The sequence below is a fragment of the Muscardinus avellanarius genome (genome assembly GCF_963383645.1).
Source record: "Muscardinus avellanarius genome assembly, chromosome: 5".
Lineage (NCBI taxonomy): Eukaryota > Metazoa > Chordata > Mammalia > Rodentia > Gliridae > Muscardinus > Muscardinus avellanarius.
Window position 1 is genome coordinate 74,768,821 of NC_137790.1, and position 21,345 is coordinate 74,790,165.

At 46.8% G+C, this 21,345-nt stretch overlaps 1 protein-coding gene across 1 annotated transcript in view; it reads right to left on the reverse strand.

Moving 5' to 3' along the window:
* Positions 1 to 21,345, reverse strand: part of SLC12A8 (solute carrier family 12 member 8) — a gene marked incomplete at both ends in the record, with an annotated part of 174,153 nt that overhangs the window by 18,267 nt on the left and 134,541 nt on the right. The window contains 3 exons of the mRNA XM_080696536.1: positions 3,637 to 3,783; positions 15,429 to 15,516; positions 17,389 to 17,476. Coding sequence (XP_080552662.1) covers positions 3,637 to 3,783; positions 15,429 to 15,516; positions 17,389 to 17,476 — 323 coding nt within the window. The remainder of the gene's footprint in view (positions 1 to 3,636; positions 3,784 to 15,428; positions 15,517 to 17,388; positions 17,477 to 21,345) is intronic.

Genomic DNA, 21,345 nt, shown 5'->3' on the forward strand with positions numbered 1-21,345 from the left:
GCATTTAAGATAAGGGATACTCAACCTGTATTTAAAGTTCAAAAACAGGCAAAATTCTGTTTACAGATGCAAAGTTAGGCAGGGGTGACCAAGTTTGGTTGGCCCCTGGGCTGGATCCAGCACTACATGTTTATGTATGCCATGAGCTAAGAATGATTTTACATTTTTAAAAAGTTATAGGGGAAGGGATCAAAAGAAGAGGAATATTTTGTGACATGTGAGAATTCTATGAAACTCAAATTTGGGTCCATGAATAAAGTATTAGGCTCTGTCAGTGGTACACCGACAGTGGAGCTACACCCGCAGAGCTGATTAGTGGTGACTAAAACCACATGGCCTGGGACACCTGAGGTATGTACTATCTGACACTTTTCAGAAGTTTGAATGGCCCGTGAGCAAAACCATAAAGCAAGCATGGAAACTATTATCACATTGGCTACACAGTGAGCGGGACGGGCCCTGACCGGGGGTGGGGGTGGGGGGGGTGGGGGGGTGGGGGGGTGGGGGGGTGGCAGGGTTCCTACAACGGTGCTCACTTCAGAGTTTTTCCTAAAGCCATTCACATTGGTTTTATGCCCTTTTTCGTGTGTTGAGTATGTCTTGAAAAATGTAAGTTTCTTCTCTTCCTCCACGAAAATAGAAAATGAGCTGATTAAAATTACCCATAAAGAAGTTTTGGAAGAAAAAGTATTCCAAAGTTAAAAGATAGGGCTGAAGCCGGGCGTGGTGGCTCACACTTGTAATCCCAGCATTTGGGAGACTGAGACAGGAGGATCGTGCAGGTTCGAAGCCAGCCTAAGCTACTTAATGAGGCCCTTTGCAATTCAGTGAGACACTGTTTCCAAATAAAAAATTAAAAAAAATAGGGCTAGGGATATAGCTCAGAGGTAGAATGCCCCTTAGTTCCATCCCCAGTACTACAATAATAAATAAATAAATAAATAAGACAGGACTGGGAGCTGAAAGTGGTGGTATACGTATATAATCCCATTACTTGGGACGCTGAGACAGGAGGATCACAGGTTCAAGGTCAGCCTCAGCAATTTAATGAGACCATGTTTCAAAATAAAAAATGTCCCTGGGTTCAATCACTACTACCACTACTACTACTACTACTACTACTACTACTACTACTACTCACACACACACACACACACACACACACACACACACACACACAGGGATTGAACACAGAAGCATTCTATCTTTGAGCTACACCCCACCCTATTTGTGTGTGTGTGTGTGTGTGTGTGTGTGTGTGTGTGTGTGTGTGTGTATGTGCACGCGCGTGATACTATGGATGGAACCCAGGGGAATTCTACCTCCAAGCTACACCCCCAGCCCTATTTTTTATTCTTTATTTTGAAACAGGGTCTCACTAAGTTGCTGAGGCTGACCTCAAACCTGTTTTCCTCCTTTTCTGGCCTCCCAAGTACTAGGATTCCAGACATATGCTATCATGCCTGGCTGCATCTACTCTTTGGCCCAGAAATTTCACTTATGAAAATTTAGTCAACAAGTAATATGTAAAACTACACACATGCATGCACAAAAGGTGATTAATGACAGCACTGTTTTCTGGAAGCCATTCAAGTATTAATCTATCAAGAACTAACTAAATAAGCTATGGTATATCCACACAATAGAAAAAGAACAAGAAAACTCCCTCTGTCTCCCTATATAAAAATGGATTTCTAGATTATATGAAGTGGGGGGAAAAGACATAGAACAATGGACAGAGAATGCTATCTTTTGTGTAAAAATAGGAAAGAAAAGGATTTGTTAAAATACTATGAAAAACAGCTGGATGTGGTAGTGCATGCCTGTAATCCCAATATTTGGGAGGCTGAGATAGGAGGATCATAGGTTTGAAGTCAGCCTCAGCAACTCAGCAATATCCTCAGCTATTTAGTGAGACCCTGCTTCAAAATAAAAATTAAAGAGCCAGGCGTGGTGGCGCACGCTTGTAATCCCAGTATTCGGGAGGCTGAGAATGGAGGATCGTGGTTCGCGGACAGCCTCAGCTACTTAGTGAGGCCCTCTGCAACTCAGTGAGACCCGGTTTCAAAACAAAGAATAAAAAATAGGGCAGGGGGTGTAGCTCGGAGGTCGAATGCCCCTGGGTTCCATCCCCAGACCCACAAAATAAAATAAAATAAATAAAAATGAACAAAAACTCTCAATGTATATGCCTTTAACATCATTTTTAGTTCTCATCTCTTTACCTCATAAAAAAAATTGAATGTAGGGAACGAGCACTGAAAGGCACATTGCACACAGAGGGTGATAGAGATGACAGTCGCTGCCCCTCCCGGCTCGCGTGGACTGGGGATCAGAGTTGGATGAAGGTCAGAAAAGGATTATGGATGAGGGAGGCTGGGACTCAGAAGGGGAGGGCTCTGTGGCACCCACAGTACAAAACAAGCCATGGCTTGTGGGCCATGTGATGTAAGGTAGGATTCTCCGTGTCTGCCTCTTTTATCATCCCCTGTGTTTTAGGAATGTCTCTTTTGATTATCCCAGTCATGACTCAGCAGAGCTGCTCTGTATCAATTAAATTTTGGTTCAAGATGTGTAACAGGGCACCTAGGCCCAGAGCCCAGCCCCAAGGGCAGAGAGCCTGGACGGAGCTAGAGCTGCAGGACCAGCTCCTGCTTGACCAAAAGAGTCTCTTCTATCCTAAACAAAACGAGTTCTGAATTTGTTTTTCTTAAAAGAGAGAAGCTGGGCGTGGTGGCGCACGCTTGTATTGGGAGGCTGAGACCGGAGGATCGCGGTTCGCGGACAGCCTCAGCTACTTAGTGAGGCCCTCTGCAACTCAGTGAGACCCAGTTTCAAAATAAGGAATAAAAAATAGGGCTGGGGGTGTAGATGGGAAGTCAAATGCCTGTGGGTTCCATCCCCAGAGGACTGTGGTTTGCAGACCACCTCAGCTATTTAGTGAGGTCCTTTGCAACTTAGTGAAACCTTGTTTCAAAATAAAATAAAATAAAATAAATAGGGCTGGGGTGTAGCTCAGATGTAGAATGCCCCTGGGTTCCATCCCTAGCCCCACAAAATATAAAAAAATTTTAAAAAGATGGTATTTTGTTTCCCTGGTGCTCAGCGTCCAAGATACTAAGTATTATGACTGGTTAGCTATTCCAGAGCCAAGGAGCCAGGTGGCTGAGATAGTTAAGATGCTTTGACTAATTGGCCCAGGCTTAAGCTAGCCAGAGCACTGGCTGAAGGAAATGACCTCTGTATCCTCACTTATCCAACCTCGGAGAACTTGGCCAGAGGCTCTAATCAGAAAGAAACAAAAACAAAAACAAAAAAACTTAGCCAGGCATGGTGGCGCATGCCTATAATCACAGTACTTGGGAGGTTGACACAGGAGGATCACAGATTCAAGACCAGCCTCAGTAACTTAGCAAGACTCTCATCAACCTAGTGTGACTCTATCTCAAAATAAAAAAGAAATAAATAAAAAGGGCTGTGGGTGTATCTTAGGGATAGAATGTTCCTGGGTTCGTTTCCACTAAGGAAGGAGGGGAAGGAAGGGTGGGAGAGAGGAAAAGAAAGAATTTAAGCAATTTATGGGCCAACGATAAGATTAGCAGAAATACCTGTTTCTCAGTACACTGGGTCACTTACCCCTTGCCCCAGACAGGCGAGCGCAGGAATCACCTTCTCCTGGGCAATGCACTGCAGGATCCGGGGGGCTGCGTAGAGTCCTCCCATACAGGAGGCCAGGGATGAGATGTATAAGCCCAAAAGAAACAGGAAGCCCACCAGGGACACCTATGTGAGAAAGCACTTCCATCACTGCTATCGTCTGGTCTTTGAATGCCCGCCCAAAGGCCATGGGTTAAAGCTCAGACCCCAGGTGGTTCTTTGGAGAGGTGGTGGGGCCTTTAAGAGGTGGGGCTTAGTGAGAGGTACCTTTGGTCATTGAGGGCATGCCCTCAAAGGGGACAGGGGACTGTGGGACCCTAGCAGGCTGTCGCTGTCTCTCTCTCTCTCTCTCTCTCTCTCCCTCTCCTCTCTCTCCTTTCTCTTCTCTCTTCTCTCTTTTCTCTCTCTCTCTCCTCCCTGCCTCTCCTTTGCTTCCCGGATGGGAGATGAACAGGGCTGTGCCCCACCTTCCCCAGCCTTGCCATCCAGCATCCCTCCCACAGGCCCAGAGCAATGGTCCAGCAGATCATGGAGCAGACTCTAAATCCATATGCTAAATAAGCCTTTTTCGTTTACAAATTAACTATCTCAGCTGTTTGTGACAGTGACTGAAAGCTAACTAATACAAGCATTCAATGCCACACCCTGTTCTGACCCTGCTCCCTCCCTCGCACTCACCCACCACGCTCCACCTAGGCACCCGTCACATCCTCCAGAGTAAGCTTCTGGGCTGGCTCCCAGCCCAGCCCACTCCACTCAGCCCACTACTTCAGCTGCGTCCATCCTCATTTGTTTTTGTTTTTGTTTTTTTTTTGTGTGTGTGGTACTGGAGATGGAACCCAGGGGCATTCTACCTCTGAGCTATACCCCCAGTCCTATTTTTTTATTCTTTATTTTGAAACAGGATCTCACTGAGTTGCGAAGGATCTCACTAAGTAGCTGAGGCTGTCCCGGAACCATGATCCTCCTTATCTCAGCCTCCTAAATTTGCAGGGATTACAAGCGTGCACCACCACACCTGGCCTCTTTCCTCACATCTTAAACGGGCTACGTGGTGATTCTCAAATGGAGCAGGAGTCAGACTCATCCATGGGGCTCATCAAAACACAGATTTCTATGCTCTCCTTACAGTTTCTGATTCAGTAGGTCTGGGGTAGGGCCTGAGAATGATTTCCAACCGGTTCCCAGGTGATATTGATGCTGATGGGCTGGGAACCATACTTTGAGAACCACTAGCCAATTACAATGCCTGTTGGTCTCCTGCCCCCAAGCACTCCATCGGCCTCAGCCAGAGTGACCTCTAAACTCTGTTCTGATCCAATGCTTCTATTGCAAGCTTACCAGTGGCTCGCACTGGCCTGACACACAGGCCTGCGCGGTCTGCGACCTCTCTAGCTGCATACCCTGCACATGCTCAGTATGGAGCTAGAGAACACGACTGGTCAGTACGACTTCTCTACCTGCTGGAGCCAATTGCCCGTCTAATGAACTCCCAATTGGGCCTCACGACTCAAAGGCTTTCCCCAACCCCCTCTCTACAGTGATTGCTCCTCAGGGCTCCGTAGCCCCTCAACGTGGCCTCAGGACAGTGCATCACACCGTCCCCTCTACCAACCTGCAAGCTTCATGCAGGCAGGTCTCCTGTCTTGTTCACCCCGTGTTCTCAGTGCCCAACACAGACATATGAATGATGAATGAATGGATGAATGAATGGGACCCACAGGCCACATGCACAAATTGATAGAACAGGAGAGGGCACTGCTGTTGTCCTTGGTGTTAACTTACAAAAGATCAGCACTGCTCCCCATGAGCTCTGTCCCAGGCTGAGTCAGGAGCCCACCTCGCCCTGCTGAGCTGGGCCTTATCCGCACCCACTGGGGAGCTTCTCTGTTTTCTTGGTGGTCTGCGGTGCCCTCTTAGGCATAGTGACCAAAACCGTGTATTCCAAGTGCCTGTTTCTCCAGCTATTAGAGACAGGTGAGAGGCAATGTTCAGCTTGGTCCCTCACACCCTTCTCAGCAAAGGCTCTCCACGCCCGAGGTTTGCTTCTTTGCTTCAGCAATGCACTGGATCTGTTGTCAGCTCAACGCAAGCCCCTGGCTAGACCTATCTCCTGGCTCAAAAATTATCACCAGAATAATTTAGCTGATGAAACCATCAATCACGATTCTTGATTGGAAAAAGTATTAAATATTTTTTCAAAAGAATATATTTATAGGGCACTGGGGGTTCAGAGAAGCTCCAGGATGCTAAAAGATCAGGCTGGCGAAGAGCAGAACCCACTCCTGAAGGCAAACAAGGTCCTGGAAAGACAAGAACAGTCTGCCCAGGGTGCCTCCAGCACCCAGCGCCCCACAGGTGCACGCTCACCATCTCCTTATATTTGCCTTATCCTTAAGCATCCAACAACCTAACTTCACTCTTGTGTCTTACCAGGGCTGCAAAAGGACAGGCAAAAGAAGTTCTGGTCCGTTTCTGAATGTTAAGCAGAGGCCTCACTCCTTTCAAGACCATATATAAAGTGGAATGACCCGCAATGGTCAGGGAGGTCAGAGGCTTGGTGGACATGCCCAGGGTCCACTACACAGCCCATCTTGTCTTTAGCCCGGCTAAATTGCTTTTCCCTAAATGCACTGTCTCATTCTTAGTTTCCTCTTAGTCTTATCCGGTGACCCCCACCTGTCTCTTTTCTTCAACAGCACAGGCTTCTAGGCTTTGTCTTTCCCCCTTCACTTTCCATTTTTATTATTGCAAGAGATTCGTGTCATCTGATGTTTCCCACCACCTTGCGCGCTGATGGCATTTTGTTATTTTCTCCCCTGCAGGACAGTTAATTAGGCTGGTGACTTATCTTGCTGGTGCACCAGGAGCTCCTTCAGGGTAGAATGGAATCGTGCCTCTGCCCCCTCCGCACAGCACCTAACACAGAGTCTGACAAACAGGGCTCGGCGGCTGAATTAATCAAGGCTCATGACTTTACGTGGTCCATGCCCTTGGTACCTTACAAATATGTCAGATAAAACGGGTCCCACAATTAATCTTCTGTGCTGAGATATGATCATCCATCCTCTCTACCAAATGCATCCTATGTTGACTGGGTTAAAAAAAAAAAGACTCTAGAATAAAATTTTATCAAAAGCGTTTTAAAATTTTAACGCGGTAGTTCTCCACTCTGGCTTTCCCTAAGAATCACCCCCCAGAGACTCTGATTTAATTAGTACTGAGTGGGACACAGATTTAGTTGATTTTTGAAAAGCCTTCCCAGCGATTCAACCACACTGTCCATGTGAAGAACCACCGGGCCTAGTACGTCACACCTACTGCATCTGCCTCGAAGGCTTCTGTAGGAGACGCTGCCATAGTTTCTCCTTGCAGAAATTTGACTGCTTCTTACTCAAAAGGCTCTCTAGCTCGCCCTGGTATCCGCGGGTGACTGGCTCCGGGACACCCCGAGGGTACCACAATCTGATGATACACAAGTCCTTCACACAAACTACCACAGCGTTTACCTAAAAACCTGCACACATCTGCCTGTGCACTTTAGTAAAAGGCAAAGGATTTATGTGATCTGAGGAGAAACCAGAGTACTCTCCCATGGCACCAAACACAATGGAAACAATTGTTATTCTGTATTCTTTAGGGAATGATAAAGAAAAAAGTCTGTTCATCTTCAGTACAGATGTGACTGGTTTTCCTGAAAATGTTGGATCCACAGCTGGTTGGATACACGAATGTATTTTCACTGGGAATACAGAGGGCTGACTTTATATATTCGTGTGAAATTTTTTCACTTAAAGCCTGTCCTCAGAGTGGGTTGAGACTCTCCCCCCACTCTGTGTCCCGCCAGTGCTGGGCTGACCTTGGGAACGTGCTGCGCCTCCAGCTCTGTGAGTACGTGACAGCGGTGACTTCATCTTTGGCCAGCCACCCACAGACACACCCTGAGATTCCTCCAAAACCCTCGGGGCTGGGGTCAGATGAGGAATTACCCAATTAGAGTGGCTTCTTCATGTTCAGATTGTCAACTGCGCTTAGCACGGCCTGCTCACTTACCACTTTTTAATATCAAACTGTTATTCAGTCTTTTCTCTAAAAAATAAATAAAACATTGGCCCTCACATCTAGATATACTGTACAACCTCCATTTTGTCTCTCTCCCACCTGAATCCTGGTTCTTCCTTTCTATCTCAAATCCACCCATCTAAGGAAACTTTATCATTATAATAATAATAACAGTTGTAGCTGGGCGTGGTGGTGCACACTTGTAATCCCACGCTTGGGAGGCGGAGACAGGAGAATCCCACAGGTTTGAAGCCAGCCTCAGCTGGCTTAAGAGACCCTGTTTCCAAATAAAATATAAAATAGGTCTGGGAGTGTAGCCTGGGGGTAGAAGGCCCCTGGGTTCCATTCCCAGGACCACCAAAAAAAAAAAAAAAAAAAAAAAGAAAAAAAGAAAAAAAGAAAAAAAGGAAAAGCTATCTTTCCACAGTATTATATGGGTGTGAACTGCCCCAGTTTTGTTTTTCAGTAACTACTGATGGAAACCATTAATTTTATCTCTCTGCTCTTGGTATTTTATTTTGGATTCCATTTTGAGCTTCAGCTATGGAGGGACTCTACCAATGCACTTTTGAAGAACTAGGTTTAAATAATTTGTACCCAGGCACGGTGGTGCACGCCTGTAATCCCAGTACTTGGAGGGCTGAGACAGGAGGCTGGAAGGCTCGAGGATAGCCTCAGCAACTTAGCAAGACTCTGTTTCAGAATAAAAAAATGAAATGGGGCTGTGGGTATATCTCAGAAGTAGAATGCCCTTGGGTTCAACCCAAGGAGAAAAGGAAGGAGGACAAGAAGGAGACAACTTCTTGGAGAAACTGAGGGTTAAGGAAGCCAAATAATTAGAAATAGAACAGAGAAGCTGCAGGAAACCGAGAAACAGATTAGGTGAGTAGCTGCGGATCATTGGAAAGGAATCCAGGGCAGCCCGCAGCCATTGAAGGGAACTGTTCTGCAGAAAACACCCGAGACAGGCGCACAGCAAGGAGATTCATGGGAACCAGGAACCAGGCGGGCCGGCCTCTGCATTCAAAGGGCAGATAAGTCCTCACTTCTTCAGGGCCCAGGAAAGCTCCAAGATGGGCTGGCTTGGAACCAATACCAGAGCGAAGATGTGAACCTGAGCCGAGCGGGTTATTAAAAAGGTATCAGGAGCCGGGCGTGGTGGCGCACGCTTGTAATCCCAGCATTCGGGAGGCTGAGACCTGGAGGATCGCGGTTCGCGGACAGCCTCAGCTACTTAGTGAGGCCCTCTGCAACTCAGTGAGACCCGGTTTCAAAATAAAGAATAAAAAATAGGGCAGGGGGTGTAGCTCGGAGGTCAAATGCCCCTGGGTTCCATCCCCAGACCCACCCCCCCACACACAAAAACAAAAAACAAAAAACGGTATCAGGGCGGTAGGTGGTATCAAATACAGAAAAGGCCCCCACGTCCTCCCACACCCCAGGTTCTGTCAGTAAAGTTATCTGTGGCCCATCCTACCACGGAGAGTAGGACCTGCCTCTCCACAGGAGTCAGCCCCAAGAGGACGCTGGAAGCAGGAGAGAAGGAGCGGTTTGGGGGAGGTCCTGTGTGGCCCCCTGGCGAGGGGCTTGTGGACGGCAGAACACCAGCCTGCCGCTCTTTGGAGCTGTTCTGGCCGGTTCTGTCACTGTTCATCCACTCACCAGGCTAGACCCTCGGTGACTGAGAACTCACTACAGTCACTCTCATCTCGTCAGAGGTTTTACAATCGCCTCTTCTTCTCCCAGACCTGAATCTCCACCTTTCGCCCTGGCGTGTACATAAATACATCCCCACCTTCCACAGCCCGGCCAGGGAGAGCAGGTATGCCAACTGGCTAAGAGCTGGCCTACCTACCTCACTGTCTAGGACAGGTGGCATTCCAAGAAGGTTTCCTCAGTTCCTGTGTCTATTATTAGGTGTGGAATTTCCGCCCACAAAGGCTCTCCCATGCTGCCTCTGGAGATGTTTTTACTCACTGCCCACATGGCCTTCCTGGGAGACGGGGCTGCCTGCCCTGCAAACATCCCATCCCCAGCTTTCCTGCAAAGCAGGAAGTAGAGAAGCGCCCGGCCCAGGAGAAAGTCGCCTCCTTCATCCAGATCAGGGTCTCTGATGGCTGAATGGAGCTCTGTGAAGGAATTCACTAGAAAGGAAGCAGCTTTGGAAACAGGCAGAGCTACCCAGCTCCTGGGAAGGAGCCGACAAACAGCCAGCAGTTCCCACTGATCTCACCAGCCCTCTCGCTTTAGCTGCTCAGTTCCTCCAAAGCAGCCAAGCTTTTCACTTCACCACTGGAGATAAAGCCCTTGGAGGTGAAAATCCAGATGAATGCGTGCATTCAGTATGCAGGATGGACAGATTCTTTCCCTCAGAGCAAAACTTGTAATCTGGGGGTCTGAGACCTCGGGTGCTGAAAGGTGGGTGTCAGCTGCCCCACTATCTCAACTGCTCCCCCTTCCAAAACCTGCTTTCAGAGCAGGGCGTGGTGACACACGCTTGTAATCCCAGCATTCGGGAGGCTGAGACAGGAGGATCGCAGTTTGCGGACAGCCTCAGCTACTTAGTGAGGCCCTTTGCAACTCAGTGAGATCCTGTTTCAAAAAAAAAAAAGAAAGAAAGAAAAAATAGGGCTAAGGGGTGTAGCTCGGAGGCAGAATGCCCTGGGTTCCATCCCCAGTACTGAGAAGAAAAAAAAGAAAAAAGAAAAAAGAAAAAAAAAAAAACAACACCCTGCTTTCATATAAAGTCAAGATCCCTGAAAACAAGTATCACCTTTAAGCTGCTTATGATGGCATACACCTGTAATCCCAATACTTGGGAGGCTAAGACAGGACAATCACAGGTTTAAGACCAGCCTCAGTAATTTAGCAAGACTCTCAGTAACATACTGAGACCCTGTTTCAAAACAAAAATAATGTTCTCCAGGTCTTTTCACCTTCTTGCGAATAACATGATTTTGTTCTTTATTGCTGAGTAGAATTCCATTGTGTGTATTTCCCATAATTTTGCTCAGCAACAAAGAAGAACAAAATCATGTCATTCACAAGAAGATGGAAAGACCTGGAGAACATTATGTTAAGTGAGATCAGCCAAGCACTGAAAGAGAAGGGACATAAGTTTTTTCTAATATGCCCAACCTAGGGAGTACTGGGGATACCAGAGGGACTCCAGATAATGGAGAGGAAACATCAGCAAAGCTAGAAAGGAAAGGTAGGAGAGGAAGAAGGCTGAGGTTGATTAGTGGAGGAGCTACATCCGAATATGTGTAAAAGTATGAATGTAGCATGGTTAACCAGGACACTCATTGTTGGGAGGGGGGAAAGGGGAAGTGGAGCAGGAGAAGGCACCAAACCTTGTCTGAATGTATGCCATTTTCAATATGATCCACATAAAAATTAAAAATAAAAAAATGAAAATACAAAAAAACCCTCAAAACATAAAAAAAAGAGTGGGGTGTAGCTCAGAGGTAGAATGATCCTGGGTTCAATCCCCAGTACCACCAAAAAAAAAAAAAAAAATGGCCGTTCAGAAGCTCAGTCTCCTGCACCAGGTAGACCCAAGCACTGTCCCTCCATGCCTCCATGAATACCATCAAGACCGCTTTGCAAAGCCTCACTTCAAGAGAAAGAGTCGCTCACTCCTAACACAGAAGTGGTGGTGCTCAGGAGTTAACCCTAGAAAACTCATCGAGCTGGGCATGATGGCACGCTCCTGAAATCCCAGTACTTGGGAGGCTGAGATAGGAGGGTATCAAGTTCAAGACCAGCCTCAGCTAACAGTGAAACTCTCATTAACCTAATGAGACCCTGTTTCAAAAATAAAAATAAAATAGGATTGGGGGTATAGCTTGGATATAGAATGTCCTGGGCTCAATCCTCAGTGGCACAAATAAAATAAAGCTGGGCGTGGTGGCGCACGCTTGTAATCTCGGCATTTGAGAGGCTGAGACAGGAGGAGCGTGGTTCGCGGACGGCCTCAGCTACTTAGTGAGGCCTCTGCAACACGATGAGACCCCTGTTTCAAAATAAAGAATGAGACTTCCGGGAAGATGGCGACCGAGAAAAGCGGGGCTTAAGAGCCCTGCTAACAACAAATCTCCATTACCACAAATCAGCACCTTTCATAGCCAGAAAACACCATCACCAGTGAAACAAAAAATCACCAGGCTCCAGAGAGAAAGCGGACTGAGAACAGAGCCACAGAGGAGATAACCGGCCTCACGCCCGAGGACGCGGCAGACGCGGCAGCAGCGCCATACTGCCGGCGGCACTGGCGAATTCACGGGCGGCTACAGCAAGCCGAGGTGAGCCACTGCGGAACAGCCAGGCGGGATTTCTCGCCGCAGGTAAAATCTAAAGCTCCCAGTGGCTGAGCTCAGCACACGCCGCAGGGATTCAGAGTAGAAATCAAAACCAAAAAGAAATACGCCAGCCTCACGGCCGAGGGCATAACAGCAGCGCCATATTGCCACCGGCGGCAGCAGCAGAGAATTCACCGAATCCAGTACAGCTACATCTGCGTACTCAAGAACAGTGAGTCAAACTGCGGGCCACAGAGGAGAAATCCCAGTACTGTACTCCCTGGGACTTGACCCAGTGGGGGAGGGGCGGTGGCAGAGATATCACACCATAGGAGAACGTGCAACCTGGCACCCCCCACAGTCTAAAGCAGCCTCTATCTACTCTCTGGGTCGGAGACTCTGTGATACAACCCAGTAAAGGAGTAGTGGGGTCTGAGATACTACTGACTCGAGAGCCAGAACACCTTAAGTGAAGCCATAGTGACCCAAGGGAAGAACCCAGAGAAGGCACAAACTTCCAAAATCATGGGAAAGAGGAATAACAATGGAGCAATGAATGCCCACAACCCCACAACATCAGAACCCGATAAAACAGAAAATCAGAGATTTCTAGAAGATCAAATCAGGAAAATAACTGTAGAAATAATAGAGGTGCTTCGAAAAGAACTCAGAGAGAGCCAAAAAGAGATAAAGGATGCAATTAATGAAGTAAAGGCCTCAATTCAAAGCACAAACAACCGATTAGACCACATGGAGAACAGAATCTCACTCTTAGAAGATGATCATTCCAAAAATGAACGCATAGTTTCTAATCTAGGAAAAAATATCCGACAGCAGGAATCTGATATTGAAGAAATATGGGCCCATTTTAAGAGAGCTAACCTAAGAATAATTGGAATAGAGGAGGGAAAAGAAAGTGAAACCAAAGGGATCAACAATCTCTTCAAGGAAGTAATAGCAGAAAATTTTCCAGACATAGAGCAAGAGGTCGATACACAGGTCCAGGAAACTTATAGAACTCCCTTTAGACAGGATCGGAGAAGAGGATCCCCACGCCACATAATTGTCAAAATGACAAATGTGGAAGCCAGGCAGAGAATCTTAAAGGCAACAAAAACAAAGGGCCAAGTGACATTCAGAGGCAAACCAATTAGAATCACTCCAGACTTCCCAAACCAAGTCATGAGAGCCAGAAGGGCTTGGAGTAACATATTCCAAACTCTGAAAGAAAACAACTTCCAGCCAAAAATTTCCTATCCAGCAAAACTTTCTATCAAATTAGATGGAGAAATAAGAAGATTCCATGACAGACAGAAACTGAAGGAATTTATGTCTTCAAAACCAGCACTAGAGAAAATACTCAAAGAGATTAACTACAAAAAAGAAATAGGTAACATACTACAGAACTAGAGAAACAAGATTTTCCATCCAACAGACAACTAAGATTGGTTATCTGTGGAGATTCATTATTTATGTTAGTCTTTTACCTATCTCTAAAGGGTATTGTTTGCCTTTATTGTTGTTAATTTCTAAGACTTCTAGTTGGAATATTAATATACCTTCAGATATAGCATTTGGAAATATTTTATCCCATTTTATTAGTAACTGTTAACTCTGTTTACATTGTCTTTGGATATACAATAATTTTTTTTATTTTTTAGGGAGTTTGTATACTCCTCTGTTGCATGTGCCATTGAAATCATATCCAAGAAATCACTGCCAATTTCAATGTTGTGAGGTTTTATGACCCAGATTTTCTCCTAAAAGTTTATAGTCTTAAGATTTATATTTAGGTCTTTTATCTATTTTGAGTTAATATTTGTATGTGGGATTAGGTAAGGGTCCAATTTTATTCTTTTCCATGTAATTATTATTTTTTAACAATATTTAGTTAAAAGATTAATATTTCCACCACCAAATGTTCGTGGAAACCTTGTCAAAAATAACTTGACAATATATGGAAGAATGTATCTCTAGGCTTTTATTTAACTCCAATGGTTTATATATCTGCCTTTAGAACAGTACTACACTGTTTCAATTATTGTAGCTTTATATGGTTTGAAATCAGAAAATACATATCTTCTAGCTTTGTTCTTTTTCAAGATCGTTTTGGGTACCTAGAGTCCATATTCCATAATAGGATAGATTTTTTTCTGAAAAATAAATATATAAATATATGATAGTTTCTCCTAAAATATAGAAAAAAAAATATTCTCTGGTAAGAAAGAAAGCAAAAAGAAATATTGAAATGTTATCTTTAAGTCATCAAAAGCTTGGTATCAGACAAATGAAACTGTTATGTGAGATTATCATTTTTAATTTTAGATAAATTGCCATAATACTAGATGTCAACTAAGCCAAGCATGGGAGGGAGGGATAGGGAGAGAATGGGGTGGGGATTGGGTGGGGGCTGACTGGGAAAAGTGTGCATGTATGTCTACAAAAGTATGTATCCTACTATGATGTATGAAGACAGTGCACCAATAAAAAAAAAAGAAAGAAAGAAAAAACAAAATAAAGAATGAAAAAAATCATGCTGGGGGTGTTGGTTGGATATAAAATGTCCCTGGGTTCCAGCCCCAGTACTGCAAAATACATACATACATACATACATACATACATACATACATACATACAAACAAAAATACTGGCTGATTAAAGTTCTGGGGAAATGATGGTAACCTCAGGGTCCCTGGAGGTTTCCTCCAGGAACTTGAGGGAAGGTAGGAGTTTGGGGGGGATTTTCAGAAAAGTGTCTGGAAATCTTATTTATGTGGGTCTGAGTGATGCCAAATAAACATCCTTGATGTTGCATGACTTCCAGCCTGCAAACTAAGCTGTGGGAACACAGGGAATCCGCTAGTATTCTGGCAGGGCGTGTGCCCTAGAAACAGAGATGTTGCAGCCAAATCAACTCAGAGTTTCTGAGATTCTTGGGAAGGCTAGGGACGAGGGTCCGCCCTGTCTCCCTGCCAAGCCCTTCCTTGTTGGGCTCCTCTATCTCCCTGTCAGTGCTCTCTATCCCTCGGCCTCACTCTTCCTTTCTGTTTGTGGTGGAAGGAAAAATTCCTGGCAAAAATGCACAGCTGGCTGAGCTCGTGATTGGGGGTGAGCGGACGCTCGGGTTCTGTCCTGACTTTCTACATGAAGAGACGTCTCCATCACCAGTCACCTGCATCCATGTGTCCCTCTAGGTGCTGTGACCTGTTTTTCTAGGCACCATTAGCAATAGAACTTACACCATTTCCATCGTTTATGACCCCCTCCCAAAAAAACACCCCCAAAACTTCAGTCGAGACTCTCTGAGTTCCCAAGACAGGACTGCAAGGTCAAAGCAGCTGTTTGTTCATGGGAACAAAGAAATGAACCCAGCGGACTGAGGCCATAGGGCGCGTGGGAGTCTCCTACCTTTTCGGCTATCAGGAAGTCATAGCGAAGGGCCTCTCGGGTGCAGATGGCGCCAAGCAGGAAGGTGAAGACCATATAGAGAAACCACCTGCAAACCCAAGAAGAGTGCAGCTGCCACCGAGCTGCCAGGTCTCACCCTAACCCCAAACCCCGCTCACCCTATGGGAGCTTGCCTCAAAATTAAAGAGAAAGGCCAGTCACAAAGCACCCCAGCAGGCCTCAGAGGCTCTTTTTGTACTACTTCTCTTGCACATTTCTTACCAAAAAGGGAAAAAAGTAAAGTATCAATGTTTTGTTTCTTTCTCATAATAAAAAGGGGCTAAGAGATCGAGCTCAGTGGTAGAGCACTAGCTTAGCATGCACAAGACCCTGGGTTCAACTCCCAGCAGAGCAAAAAAGAACTTCACTGAAGTAATAGTTTATAAACAGTAAAATTCACTGATTTTAGTTTGGCATGGTGGCACAGGCCTGTAACTTGGGAGGCTGAGACAGGAGGATCAGTGGTTCAAAGCCAGTATCAGAAACAAGTGAGACTGTCAACAACTTAGCAAGATTTTGTTTAAAAAAAACATAGGGCTGGGAATCTAGCTCAGAGATAAAGCACTCCTGGGTTCAGTCAGAAGAAGAAGAGATGAAGAGGGAGGAGGAGGAGGAGGAGGAGGAGGAGGAGGAGGAGGAGGAGGAGGAGGAGAAAACACGCAAAGGGCATTGCAGGTAGAGAGGTGGGAGCCCAGGCAGCCTCTAGGTTGACAGAATCAGGCCCAGTTTGACCCACATCCTTATACCCCATTGTCCCCAGAAGAGCTCTTTGGATCACAGATAAGAGACAGGGAAGCCAAGTGTAAAAGACAGAGTGGTGGCCTGGTTCTGCCCAGGATGCCCTGGACAGGTGGACAAGCCACAGTGTCTGAGGGCTGGCCGCTCCCGTCCAGGCACCGTGAGGATAGCCCAAGGTTCCCCCAGGGCCTCCCAGCTCTGACCAGACACAAGACAGAGCTGAGATGTAGAATCCTCTTTCTTTTCTTTCCTCCCCAACACTCAACTCTGTTCCCATTGTCTGTATTTTCTTCCCAGTGTTTTTCCTTGTTTTGTACAAAATGGGCCTGGTACCCTGGGGCTGGCTGGTGGCAACAGTGCCATTGCAATTAGCTAAAAGCATATTCGGTGTTGGAGAAATAGCTGTACTTGTGCTTTTTTAAAGTGTCATGGTTAAAATAATAAAAGCACTTTAAATTTCTCAAGTCACGATCAGGTCTGTGATTTCCTCGCCTCTTCATACTTATTCAATGAAGCTTCTTCCTATGGTAGAGGGAAAAACAGAAGATTCTAGAAGGTCAGAAACAGACCCAAGGCCACCCAGCCTGCTAGCGTGGGTGGCACAGCATGAACTTCAGCCTTGGAGAAAGTGGAGGAGAAGGAGAGCCAGTCTCTGCGCTGTTGCCCTTGTACAGAGCTCCTCTCCGCAGCCCAGGAAGCACACTGGATCATTTTCTCCGTTTTATTGAAATGGAGACAGAAGCTCAGAGAGCTTGGTAAATTGCCCAAAGCCACACAGCCCATCAGTTGTAGAGCTGGGATACAAACCCTGGCTGATCTGACTGCAAAACTCTTCATCTCTATCCTCGTGACAATTATCCTGGAAACTCAATGGTTAAAAAGAAAAATCTCCAAGTTCAATAAGGGGGGGGGAGGGGAGGGGGAAGCCAGGCTTAGCTCTGTGATCTGCATTAATGACCCTCCCCCTGGGCAGCATTCCCAGGCAGGGGGTGAATGGTCTGAACCCACCAGATGTGAATTTTCCAGCCCACCGAGTGTTAAAGGAGGATCGGCATATGTAATAGATTGGTCACAGTGGGGCACTCTCAGAACAAAGGGGGCCATCCCCTCGTTTGCCTGGGGTCTCCTCTCCCACTCTCCAACCCAGACTGACAGGGGACTGGCTGCCCCAAGGGGAACTTACGAGATGCCGACAGCTGCTAGGGAGCCCAGGGGGATGCTGGCGGCAGGCTCCCTGAGGTCGCCTCCCATGTTGAAGCCGGCCATGACTCCTGAAAGACACCCAGAAGAGAGATGAGGTGGCAGGTTATCCTGTCACCTCCCCAGGGGCTGCCCTTCCTCTCCTCCTGGCCCTCTCCTGGAAGCTGTTCCAAGTCACAGCTCCGCTGACAGGCCGCTTCTCCATCTCCCCTGGCAACTGGGGAGGTATGTGCGTGGCCGTGAAAGGGACCTTTGTGGCTGGGTGATGCTCAGGAGGAAAGCCCTCCAGCCACAATAGCTTCTTATCGGCCAAAGCCACACAGAGGCCTCCGTACCAGTGCTAAGCTCTGCCTCCTGAGCTGGACGAGGCCCTGCAGAGGCTCAGCATGAACAAGGCCTGGGCTTTTGTGCCACGCGCTCCATGCCTCTGCCGCCTGCTGATTACACGGGGCCTCATGTGTCCTTGGGGTCAGGTAGCACCCCACAGTCAGGCGCCAAGACCACGTGCGGAGCTCTGGAGCTCCAATGCTCCACGCTGCCGGCGCTTGCCGCACCACAATCCCCCTTACATTGCCATCTGTAGTATCCAGGAACACTAATGAAGTGAATTCACCATGAGGGCCGGCCAGTGAGGAGGGGCGTGGCCTCTCTGTACACACGCCCATACGTGAAAGAACAAGAGACCGTGTTCCCAATGTGGAAAAAGGGCCCAGCCAACCAGTGCTCTAAGACTCAGGAAGCTCCCCGGAGTGAGGGGGTGAGAGGGTGAGGGCACAGGTGCGTCTCAGAGCGGCTCACGTGGGCTGGTGACGAAACGGACCCACGCCATCAGTACTGATTTACACACATGGGAAACCACCAAGTGTGCGCCACCTGCTGAAGCCTCACTACAGTTAGTCAGGAACGCTGAAGTATTTCCCTATTTCATAGATAACTACGCAAAGACCTCATTAAAACAACCTAAATTCACACATTTAGATTGATGTGTGTGTGTGTGTATGTGTGTGTATGTGTGTGTGTGTGTGTGTGTGTGTGTGTCTGTGTGTGTCTGTGTTTTACTGGGAATTAAACCCAGGGGTGGCCAGGCGTGGTGGCACACGCTTGTAATCCCCAAGCTTGGGAGGTGGAGACAGGAGGATCGCGCAGGTTCGAAGTCAGCCTCGCTGGCTTAAGAGACCCTGTTTTCAAATAAAAATACAAAATAGGTCTGGGAGTGTGGCCTGTAGGTAGAAGGGTTTCCAGGAACCCCAGTACCACCAAAACAAACAAACAAAACAAAACAAAAACAAAAACAAAAAATACCCAGGGGTGTTCTACCTCTTGAGCTACACCCCAGCCCCTTTTAATTTTTATTTTGAAACAAGGTCTCGTAAAGTTACTGAGGGCCTATCTGACTTGCCAAGGCTTGCCTGGCAACTTAGCAAGGCTAAAATTGCATTTAGAAAGTGGTAACTCTAGCTGGGCATGGCAGCACACACCTGTAATCCTGTACTTGGGATGCTGAAAGGAGGATTACAGGTTCCAGGCTAGCTCCAGCAAGCCAACCTTAGCAATGTAGTGAGGCTCTCATCGATCTAGCAAGACCCTGTCTCAAAATAAAAATAAGACAGGGCTAGGGTTGAGGGGTATATCTCAGAGGTAGAATGTCCCTCTGTTCAATCCCCATACAATAAATAAACAAACAAACAAAGGGCTGGGAGAGCCAGGCATGGAAGCCTCTGAGTTCAATCCCTAGAACCACAAAAATAAAACTGAAAAAGGACTGGGGTGGGGGGAAGTGTAGCTTGGAGGTAGAATGCTCTTCAGTACCAAGAAAAAAGACATATTAAAAAACAGAACATATGTTATGGTTCTATTGTGAAAAGAAAACAGAGACATGGAAAAAGGAGCTAGAATATGTTGGTTTTTTACATTTCTTTTTTTCAGTACTGGGGCTGGAACATAGGAGCATTCTATTTCTAAGCTATACTCCCAACTCTATTTTTTATTCTTTATTTTGAAACAAGGTCTCACTAAGTTGCAGAAGGCCTCTCTTCGGTAGTTGAGGCTGTTCTTGAACTGTGATCTTCCTGTCTCAGCCTCCCAAGTACTGGGATTACAAGCGTGCACCACCACGTCTGGCTAGAATACTATTTAAAATGATATTTAAAGTGTTATGCCAGGTGTGGTGGTGCACGCTTGTAATCCCCGTGCTTGGGAGGCAGAGACAGGAGGATCGTGCAGGTTCAAAGCCAGCCTCGCTGGCTTAAGAGACCCTGTTTCCAAATAAAAAGTATAAAATAGGTCTGTGAGTGTAGCCCAGAGGTAGAAGGGTTTCCAGGAACCCCAGTACCACCAAAAAAAAAAAAAAAAAAAAAAAAGAGTTATTTCTGGGTAATGGAAGAATAGGTCCTTTTCATTGGTTTATTTATATTTTCTCAATTTTCTCTAGTGACCATCTTGAAATGCAGGGGAAATAATTGTTTTAAATGCCCTCTGTTTCAGTGGCCTGGAGTAGGCCCATTTTCTACTCCCCCTCACTCCCCACCCACAACCCACCTCCACACATACAAGATAGCATTAAAAGACTAGCAAAGGAAGACAATGAGTAAATGCTTATAAACAAAGAGGATGGAGAATGGCTTCTCCTCTAAGTAGGTGAAAGGTTTCCATGAATGTTGACACAGAGTGAAAGGGAAGAAACAGAGACCTTGGAGGGCTTCTCCAGAGGAGGAACCTAGGAAAACCAGGCCTGCCAGTGCGAATGTCACCCACAGCGCAGCCCCTGCTCATGAGCCTGCTCTGTTCATGAACGTGCTACCCCCCCGCCCCATCTTAGCAAGGAAACAGACCTAAGCACCCAACAGCAGGGGCGTCCATGCCAGGGACCAAGGATCACCAGCTACAGGATGAAAATGAGTGACCAACAAACACATACCTGCACAGATAGTGAGGAGATAGAAAGGAAATAGGCAGATTGGGAAGAGGCCTCGGTAGAAAAAAGTCAATTTCTTGAGGGGCGAGGGGCCAAGGTTCAGGGATAAGAAGGACCAAAGCTTCACAAAGCCATCGGTTTACTAATCAACAAACCCAAACCCAAGAGCCATCACCAGAGCAAGTCTGACACTTTACTGAGAGGAGACCCTTCAAAGGACTTGCAAATACCCTATGCAAATTCTGAGAGCTGCTTCCCAGAATTCCCAGGATCCCAAACTCACCGCAACCAAACAAAGGACATGCAGACATTGGGCAAAAGCTCAGACTGGCCACCAAATTGGGTTTTTCCCTCTCGGGGACCCCCTCCCCGTTGGGGAGCTTTTCTCTCTCTTGCAGGTCGTGTTAGCCTTGAGAGAAGGTGGAGTGTAACGGACGGCACGTGGCCTGGGCAGCTCTCAGGTAGTAACCTGAAGGCCTCTGCTATACATCAAGGCTGACCAGGGCCTCTAGGGGTGACCTGCTCCTCTTTTCTGGCAGATTGCGTGGACTCTAGAAGAAAACCACCTGTAATTGAAGGCATTCGGCCTGGGATACTCCCAAGTAATGTCCTGAAGGCAGCGGCTGGACACTAGAGACCCGACAGCCCGAGAGGTGTTCTGCCACTTTCCCTATTCCTTTCTGGCAGATCGCGTGGACTCTGGAAGAAAGCAGCCTGTAATTGAAGGCATTCAGCTTGGGCTACTCCCAAGTAATGTCCTGAAGACAACTGCTGGACTCCAGAGTTCTGACAGCTCCTTTGGGGCGTTCAGCCATCTTTCCTTACTCCCTGCTGCTTCCAAAAAAACCATTTACTCCCCTTCCTGTGGTCTGCGGGTGTCATTCTTCGCTCACCGTAGACAAGAACCCAGTAAGGAAACGTCGAGTTTCTTCTCAAGAAACTCCGTTTCATCTCAAGGAAACGCCGGGTTTCTTCTCAAAAAACCCCCGTTTCATCAGGAAAGGGACCCATCAATCAGGGTGCAGA